The sequence below is a fragment of the Triticum urartu genome, chromosome 6A (genome assembly GCF_056163025.1).
Source record: "Triticum urartu cultivar PI428250 chromosome 6A, HENAU_Tu73, whole genome shotgun sequence".
In the NCBI taxonomy this organism is placed as follows: domain Eukaryota; kingdom Viridiplantae; phylum Streptophyta; class Magnoliopsida; order Poales; family Poaceae; genus Triticum; species Triticum urartu.
The window spans coordinates 220,165,756-220,175,122 of NC_141878.1; the positions used below are offsets into that span (position 1 = coordinate 220,165,756).

The 9,367-nt window shown below is 48.7% G+C and overlaps 2 protein-coding genes across 2 annotated transcripts; one reads left to right on the forward strand and one right to left on the reverse strand.

Annotated features, from left to right (window-relative positions):
• Positions 1-1,171: 1,171 nt before the first annotated feature.
• On the reverse strand, positions 1,172-3,091 carry LOC125517365 (protein CYTOKININ-RESPONSIVE GATA TRANSCRIPTION FACTOR 1). The gene is made up of 3 exons (XM_048682561.2): positions 2,706-3,091; positions 2,179-2,562; positions 1,172-2,015 (listed from the first exon to the last, which is right to left on the reverse strand). Exons 1-3 carry the CDS (start codon positions 2,907-2,909, stop codon positions 1,575-1,577), a joined length of 1,029 nt encoding a protein of 342 aa, XP_048538518.2. The 5' UTR covers positions 2,910-3,091; the 3' UTR covers positions 1,172-1,574.
• A 4,466-nt stretch (positions 3,092-7,557) lies between these two features.
• On the forward strand, positions 7,558-8,136 carry LOC147964828 (uncharacterized). Its single transcript, XM_087528126.1, has 2 exons — positions 7,558-7,722; positions 7,807-8,136. Exons 1-2 carry the CDS (start codon positions 7,558-7,560, stop codon positions 8,134-8,136), a joined length of 495 nt encoding a protein of 164 aa, XP_087384252.1.
• Positions 8,137-9,367: the final 1,231 nt, after the last annotated feature.

Genomic DNA, 9,367 nt, shown 5'->3' on the forward strand with positions numbered 1-9,367 from the left:
TCAAACTTGACAAATTGAGCATGTTGATCCATCTGCTTTGCTATAGGAATCCACCAAGCTTCGTCCCTCAAATTATAGGGCAAGTTCATAACCCTAGCCCAGATCTGCAAACGATCAAACTTCACCTCATCGAGCCTCATACACTCATCAAATTCCGCTAGCACCACGGCATTCTTGCTGATGTGCCATGGCGATCCGTTCCAGACCCGATCCCTATCTCGCTGATTCTCAAACTCCGCAACAAACATATTGATTCCTACGGAGCGAAACTGCAAACCGCGTGGGTTGCCCCACGCCGGCCCAAGAGCGTTGATGATTGTCTTGATGTGAAGATGATTACGGTGAAGAACTTTACCAGCCACCAACCACTTCGCCGGACCACTATCGACTCGATCATCGATCACCAGAGGAGTCGCTTCTTCCTGGGAGATATCCAGTTTGCCCAGCGCTTCCTCCAGTTTCCGTCTGGCGGCGCGGGCGGACTGATCTTCGTTCGCCGCCCCCGCTCCCGCGCTTGCGCTCGGCGTGGCCATCGCCGACCCCCGCTCGCTCGGTCTCTCTCGCCCCGCTGATAATCTGCAGGCGAGAAGCTTGTTCCACGTCCAAACCCTAGATCGCCTCGGGCGCCGCCAAAGGGGTTTAGGGTTTAGGGGAAAAACCCCGAGGTTAAGATCGAGGTTATGTTTAAGCTAATTTGGTGCAGTAAAGTAAAACGGCTAAAAATTTACATACCGATCGGTGCCTGTAGTAGTTCTGTAGCAAGTTGCAGGACACAGATCTCCAAACATCAAGGGGTTCATTTGTCCCACATGCATGCATGCATGCATAGCCATGAGGTAGAATGTGTGTGTCCGAAAAAGGTGAAAAGTAGTATGAGAATACCTGACAAAAAGTAGATAACTATACACAATTAGCTCGCATATGTTATAATATACTTCAGCCAATATGATGCGCAGTAGTTTCTTCTCCCTCATCGATCGATGGATGCATAGCCATAAGGATCGATGAGGGAGTAATAACAATACACAATTAGGAGGATAGACATTTTTTGACCCTGTGACAGACAATATGATGCATGTGAGTAGTAACGATATGTCACATATATGAACCACATCCAATATGATGCACCCTAGTTTCTTCTCCCGTCATCGATCCTTTCCGCATTATCAGCTCCAAATGAAAAACGAAGATCTTACGGAAATATGTTTTATTACATATTGTACTACAGAGGACGAACACAATTTATACTGGTTTAAATAACCGCAGCAGAGCAAAGAAAGGAAAGAAAACTGTAAAAAAAAACTCACCCTCATAGCAAATCTGGGTTACTGCATATACTAACTAATATCGAGCTTCGCTTATTACCCTAGACATGTGATCACCCTCCTCTCTCCCTCTCCCTCTCCCTCTTTCTCTTCTCTCTCTATCCGTACGCCCCGATCGACCGATCTCCTCAACAACACAAAACAACAAGATCACAAGATACAGAAAATATAACAAGACTAATATACTCATGATATGCAAATCAAGTTGCATTCATCAGTGTCTAGTGTCTACTAGCTAGTTAGCTAGTACTAGCTTCGAACAAGACCGCAGGATAGGGTCATGAGCAGCATGGCGGCATCGGTGATCTCGTCGCGCATGAAGCCGTGAGTGAACGCTGCCTGTGGATCGGCTTTGCTCAGTCTCTCCACCATGGCGTCATCCTCGGCAACAACGTGATCTTGATCCTTCGGAGTGGCATCGACAGCCACGGCCTTGGTGGAGGTAACGGTAGGATGATCAACCATCTTGCACCTCTTCTTGAACGGCAGCGACCGGTCGAGGTCCACAGCCCTCTTCTCCTTCTTTGTTGCCTTCACCGCTTGCGATGCATCGCTCGCCTGCGTGGCCCCTTCCGCCACACCGCCACTGGAAGCAGACGCCACCCCACCGTTGGTGGCGGCAGTGGCCGCCGCTGCAGCCATGGCGCGGCGAGCCTTCCTTTGGCGTATGCCACATGCGTTGCAAAGAGACTGCATGAACCATAGACGCATGAAAAAAGTACAGTTAAATAAATAAGTGTGTAGCAATCTGTACTACTGTGTGTTATATGTACATGTTGATATGAAGCAAGTACATAGATTGTGCAGTGCAGGTATAGATCATGAAGTTTGCCTAGTTAGCAATATATTTCACCTTGGGGCCACAAGGACCACTCCTCCACAAGGGGGTCTTGGTGGTGTTGCAGTCTGAGCACACTCTGATAACACCCATGGGATGCTGCAGCTGCTGGCTCTCATCACCTTGGTGTGCTTGTGCCCTTCTCCTTGGCTTTCTTGCCGTCCCTCCTTGGTGATCATTCGTTGGCGCCTTTCTCATGATCCTCATCTTCACCGGCGGTTTGGCGGATGCCCACTGGCTGGTCGATCCATCGCCGGCATGTGTGGCTTCGAAATCATAGGAATTGTATGAGGATCTCTGGATCATGTCACTGCCGATGCTTTGGATGGTAGGTCCGAACGGGGAGCATGTGGCGAAGACGTCCGCAGATCCTCCGCTCATCATCATGTGATCATTGAACTACAAGAGAAAGAAAAAGCAAGCCAGGGAGCAGGATTGTAAGAACAGCTTGCATGTACTAAACACGTTGGAACACATCGATATTGACATATATTTGTGTAGGTAGCTAGTTGTGAACCCCCCCCCCCCCCCCCCCCTCTCACCTGCTGATTAGATTCACCAAAAAATTGCTGCCTCGAGTGCTGGTCTCCATAGGCTTGCCCTTGATGCTCCACAGGGTTGTCGATCATGAAAGGGAACAAGATAGGAGGATCTTTGGGTAGATGAAAGGCTTGAAAGTGCCCTTGATCTTGATCTCCATCCATTAGAGGGAGAGTAGATAGCTGGCTCATGTAGATGGTAGACATCCGAGGGAAGAGGAGGAACGAGAACGAGAGATCTCTAGCCCTCAAGCTATCTGCAGGGACTGTGAGTAGAGGTGGAAGAGATCAGGCTGGATATAAGGGAGACGCAGCCTAGTTAGGGGTGGAGAGGTGTGTAGAGATCTGCAGTTGGAGGGGCAATTTACGGGGGCCCAGAGTGATCATGGACAGTGGAGAGTGACACGTCCTTTTTTTGTAAAGGGGAGCTAAGGGAGCCAAGAGCAACTATCAAGCTAACACCTCTCTCTCTCTCTCTCTCTCTCTCTCTCTCTCTCTCTCTCTCTCTAGCTTGCACATAGAGGGACTTAGAAGGATGTCTGAGATCCCTTTCCTAGAGTGAGAAAGAAAATGAGCACAGGAAATTAAAGGGATGAGGAAGCAAAAGTCGAACAAACACATTATTGGACACTGTGCATGCAAACATTCGTTCCCAAGCCCAACCCGAGATCCCATGCAACTGCAGCATGTGCCCCCAGCGCCCCACTCCCCAACTAGTGCAATATTTAGTCTTTTTATTTAATATGTGCTGTGAGAAGTCTCAAGAAAAACGTACTGTGAGAAAGGATTTCAATAGAATTGACAACGCTGTTGAATTGCAAAGGTAAAGTGGACGGCTATTTGCTAGATATAAGGGTTCAAGGACAACTTCTCCATTGATCAAAACCATGATATATACCTGTCTAGCATATATGCCAGGTTAATGTGTTGTACTACCCTATGTTAAAAGTGCTTCTCACTTCAAAGCAAACATACTTCATGCCTCCTTTTTGGTTTGTAGGAATCTCATAGGATTTTTATAGGACAGGATTTGTATAGAAAATTTTTCTTTGAAGCCCTTTAGTTTGTAGGAATGGATTCCTATTCATATGTAGGATAGGAATCAATCCCTCACATTTTGGAGGAAAAAAACATTAGCTAAGACTCAATGGAAAAATTCCTATCCTATGTATCAAATGACATCTCTTTCTCTGTAGGAATTGAGATACATGTCATCTCAATTCCTATGATCTTCCTATTCCTATAACATTCCTATCTTATGAACCAAAGGAGGCCTCAATGTAAACACTATCAACAGTGATTCTCGTCTTAGGCACATTGGAAGCCTAGGGATTTGCAATTTTGGGTTGGTCTGATGGTGGCAAAGAAGCACATTTTCTGCTTTGGATCTTTTGCGACAAATGACGGCTCTGAGATACGTTTCTGGGTGGATAAGTGGTTAGGAAATGCCACTCAGAACAATATCGAGCCTTGTGCCGTTTTATACGCGATAAGAATGGTATTCTTGCACATGTGCTCAGCTCCTGCCCGGCGGATATATCATTTAGGGGGGATTTGATTGGCCCTTGTCTAGTGTCATGGCAACATCTTCTATCCCACAATTAGCATGACAGAAGGACGAGATGTGTTCTGCTCAAATCTAACTACAAATGTATCATTTACAGATGAATCTATGTATCTTGCACTGTCGCGCTCTCGGAGATTTCAGAAAACCCCTTCCATACTTTGTGCTCTCTCTCCCTCCCTCCCTCCCTACATCTCTCTCTCTTCTCCTCCTCCTCCTTCTCCTCCTCCTCTCCTTTGTGAGTAAATCTCATCAAGCCCTAGGCGTTTTTAACTTGAAAACTAATCTCCCCTCGCGTCGCCCTCTCGAGGGAGACTCGGGGGCGACCAACCCGTCCGCCTCCTCCCCTTCTCGATTCCTGTCCTCGCCGCCGCCGGAGACGGGCGCCGGGTCCCCCGCGCGGACGCCGTTGAGGGTGGCGGTGAGGCCCTCGGCCGCGACGCCGCTCGGGCTCGGGCCTAAGGGTTTGAGGCGGCGGGCGGCGCTCGCCGGAGTTGAGGGCCGCGTCTACTCGGTCGCGCGGGCGGCAAGTTGGCGGTGGACGCGGACGCCGCGTGGAGGGATCCCCTGCTGCTCTCCTTCGCCAGATCTGAAGACGGCGCCCCGTGCTGCTGCTTCCTCCTTGTCAGTCCGGCCGGATCCGGTGGCGGACTGCGCGGATGTGGGGTTGGGAGCTCTGGATCGGAGTAATTTCTTGGCCTGCTGCGGCGGCCACGACGCCGGCGGCGCTCCAGGCGCTGTTTCCTTCTTGAAGGCAGCTTCGAGATCCAACTCCCTCTCCCTCGTCCTCCCCCTGCACCCGGGTGAAAACCCACAACTTTGGTTGGGCGGCGGCGGTGCCCGGCTCCGTCACCTTCTTGAAGGCGCCGCTTTGGGTCCGCGGGGAGGTGGGACAGCTGCAGCGCGTTCTTGGCGTTCCTGATGGCGGCGGTTCTCGTTAGTGGTGTCGCTTCACCATGGCGGTCGGCCGGTCCGGCTCTCGTGGTGATTGTGGTGCTCAAGTCTTCCTGGGGTGCTCCCGTCCCGTTCAGAGAGGCTGGAGGTGGAGCGGCTTCATCTTGCATGGAGCTTCGGTGGAGATGTCAAGTCATGCCTGACCGACAGGTGCTACGCTTTGTCATGCCTGGTCGGCAGGTGCTACGCATGACAGATCTTCCAAAGACTTCAAGCTGTGTCGGCTGGTGGTACTTGGCAGCATGGTGCTGAGGTGTATCAGCGGCGACCGCGACGTGCTCAGCTGTTTGTGCGCAGGTAGGAGGTGCCGTTGGGCGCCGTGGTGGCGTCGACGATAGCTGGACCGAGCACGGTTGATGCATCAGTACAGTTCTGAAGATGGAGCGATGGCAGTTGGCGGCAGCGGCCTCTGAGTGCACGTCGGACCGGTGAGACCCATGCCCGGCAGGCGTCCTGGATGGGACCTCAGGTCTTAGATGTTAGGTTTTGCTGCGATGTCTGTTTGGTATTAGGCCCAGGCTATCTGCGCCCCTTCATCAATTGGATAGAGTTGCTTAGACGGCGGCTTTAGGCTTACAGTTGTATTACTTTGTAAGGTCTTGTGAGAATAATTAATAAAATGGTCGTATGCATCGCCCAGATGCAGAGGCCGGGGGTCATCCTACTTTTCTAAAAAAAATCAAAGAGATCGATAGAGGTTCTTGAGTCACTTATTTGTAGTTCTTTGGCAAAGGGTTCATTCCAAATGACTTGTTACTCTTGGAGGGTTAATTAACTCCTAGACGATTAGTGTTGCTCGAAACCCTTCAATTTGTGAAGGAGCCAAGAAGTTTCCAAATGCCTAATTTGTATCTGCCTACAAGTGTGCTAATATAGCGCATTTGTAGGCAGATACAAATTGGACGCTATTTGGATGATTGGCCATATAGAACACACATACTTAATTGAAAAAAGAGGTGTTTGATTATATCGTCGTGAGTACAAAAACTACACTTCTTGCTTCCTTGCTAGTTGTGATGAACCAGGTTGTCTTTAGTAGCACACTACCCTACAAAGATACCACATAAAAAATTTGACTTTTCGTGGTATCTTCGATTTCCAAATGTGTTTATAATTGTTTCCTGGAATCTTTGAGTGCGAGAGCGCACAGTATATGGTCATCTATAAAGTTAGATTTGGACGGAACACGCCTCATCCTTATGTCAGGTTAATCGCAGGATTGAAGATGTTGCCATGACAGTAGAGAAGGGCCATTATATATCCGCCGGGAGGTTCTGAGCACAAAGTAAGGAAGAGGTTCTCTCTTAGCAAGGTATATCAAAAACAATGTCCTCGAAAGTTCCGGACAATGGGGCCAAGTTCCAGATGCGTTCAAAATGTGAAAGGCCAACTGAGAAAGTAGCATTCCTAGAAGTTTGGCAGCAATACGTAGGTGACGAGCTGTCCAAAAACACCCTCCTGGATCAAGGTAACTCAAAAGTACCCGATGTGAGCAATCAGAAGTTATGAAATTATGAACACATCTGGAATGAATGTATTATATGTGTATATTTGTTATGTGAACATGAAATTGTATTGGCAAACGACATTGTATGAGATGTGCATGTTTATGTGTATGTGATGACATATTAAAATGCAATGTTTATATGTGCTTATTTTGTATTGCATGTGTAATATTGGGTGCAGCCAGGGCAGCACTGCTAGTAGTACTTGTGATACAGTAGGACGACATAAAGCTGCCAGCTGGAACTTAACATAGTTTGTCGGCCTCTAGGCACTGCCCGGTAAGAGCATCTCTAGCAGACCCCGCATAACGCCCCGATCCGCAAAATAACCGTCAAAATGCGGGTCGGCGCGGAAAATCCCGCCTGAACAGACCCGTAAATGCGGACGGCCCGTAAAAATTTTTGAGGGGCACGGAATCTTGACCCCAACCCACGAATACGCGGGTCCCCCCCTCGGCCTGTCGGTGCCCTGCATATAGCGGGAGCGGTTGGTAGGGAGGACATTTCAACCCGCGCTTTTCCCCACCTACCATCTCCCCTCTCCCCCTCGCCCCGCCGCCGGGCCGCCGCCCACGATTCCAGCTAAAGTAGCCGGTGGGATCATGCCGAAGGCCGCCACACGCACGAGGTTGCCCGCCGCCACCCCCTTCCTGCGTCGGCGGGCCAAAAAGTTGCAGATCTGCGGCCCTTCGTCGCGGGCGGCCCGGATTTGGCTTTTTCGGCCACCGGTGGCTGCGCCAAGCGATGGAATGGTCGGGGAGCACCTCGCAAAGTCCCATCGCCGCATGCAGGTACGGGTTCATCCTGTAGCCGCCAAAGATGGTTTGCCGGCATGGATTCGGCCGGCCGTCTGCCCGGCTCGGCGCTCATGCAGCGGCTCTGTGGCTCGCCGATGCCGCTCATAAAGTGCGATGACTGCACGCGGACAGTGCTGCGGCTAACTTCGGGCACGCTGAAGCACCCCGGATGGGTGTTCTTCAAATGCGAAAACGACGGGGTACGTGTTCTTTTCATTCGGCTTTGGCACCGCATTCTTTGGTTCAATTGTGATAGCTCATTTCGAACACCATCATGTGTGTAGAAAGATGGATGCTCGTTTTGGTTTTGGGAAGGCGAATACATTGATTTATTGATAGAAAGAAACTTAATAGATGTTCGTGCACTCCTTAGTACAATCGAAGGTAATGAAGCGGCTGCATGTGCAACTAGAGGGGAAGCAACGTCTACTTCTTTGGAACCAAAGAAGAAGAACGAAGAATGCAAGATCAAGAATCCGCAGATCAATAATGAGTGCATGGAGAAGATATTGCTTCAACTAGTGGGAGCGGTTATGGAAGTTGGAAATCTTTTAAAATGCATAATTGTGGTTCTTGTTTTATTTGGTCTTGCTATTCTAGCAAAGATTTGGTGATATCTATGTATCCAATGTTGTTGAAAAAGCAAAGAAATGCATTATCTTGTGTCAAATTGAGGTGCAAATTTAGGATTTACGGGTCGGCTGGAGCGGCGCCAGACCAGACCCCGCAAAACCGACCCATAAAAGAGCATATTCCATGAATATCCTTTTATACGGGTCCGTTTTGCAGTGTCTGCCTCTGCGGCCGTCCGCGCCGGCCCGCAAAGCCGTTTTCCACGAACTGCAAACGTGTTTTACAGGTCGGCATTATGCGGGGTCTGCTAGAGATGCTCTAAGGGCCAGTTCTTTTGGTGGTTTTTTTGGACTTCTAGAATAAGTTGTCCCCTACCCAGCTTATTCTAGAAGCCCAACCAAAAACAAGTATAACCCTACTAGACAAGTCCTAATTAGTAGGCTTCTAAAAAAATTGTTGGACTTCTAGAATAAACTGGGTAAGCAGCAGCTTATTCCAACTTGTTCTAGAAGCCAACCAAAGAACTAACCCTAGGTGATATCCATCTGCTTTGTGCCATGTTGATAGTTCCAACTGATTGGTCGGGCGATCATGTATTATGTGTCACTGGCCGGCCATGTGGCCCGTCCATGATGATTAAATCATCACTAACCCTAAGGCACTGACTGACGACCGTTGGTGTGTTAGTTATGATACCATTTGGTCAGTTAATGTTATTCAGATCTGTAGTAGTGAACTTGTCTTCTTTGGTAGTGTAGTTTGTACTTCTTCCATTTGGAGTTGCATCAAGAAAACCCTCCTCTTCCATGTCAAGAAGTGGCTCATCTTCTGTTTCATATTCTTGGCAGGCAATTTCTTAAGAGACAAAATCTTGAGATGCAACACGATTGTATTGCAAAAAAGTTTGATCATCCACACTACATACACCAAATTTGAAGAACCTACATGCACATCACATCACAACTGCATACAAAATGTAGAATGTCATGACATAGAATGAGAAAACCAAAAAAAAAGTATTTTTTTACCTTTCGGTCATTTCATCAAACATGTTGGAATGCCAATGAGTGACATCCACTCCTCCACATGCGGTGGTGGGAGGGGAGGGGAAGAGTCCCTTGGCGCCATTCAACATGGCAATGGGTACCCGCAACCCATGAACACGACAGGTAAACACCCTATTAGGTAAGAGTTTGAAAAAAAATACTCGTGGGTTTATAAATGGGAAAAAAATTGTAGCATCTAATAAGACAGTACGGGAAGGCACCCATA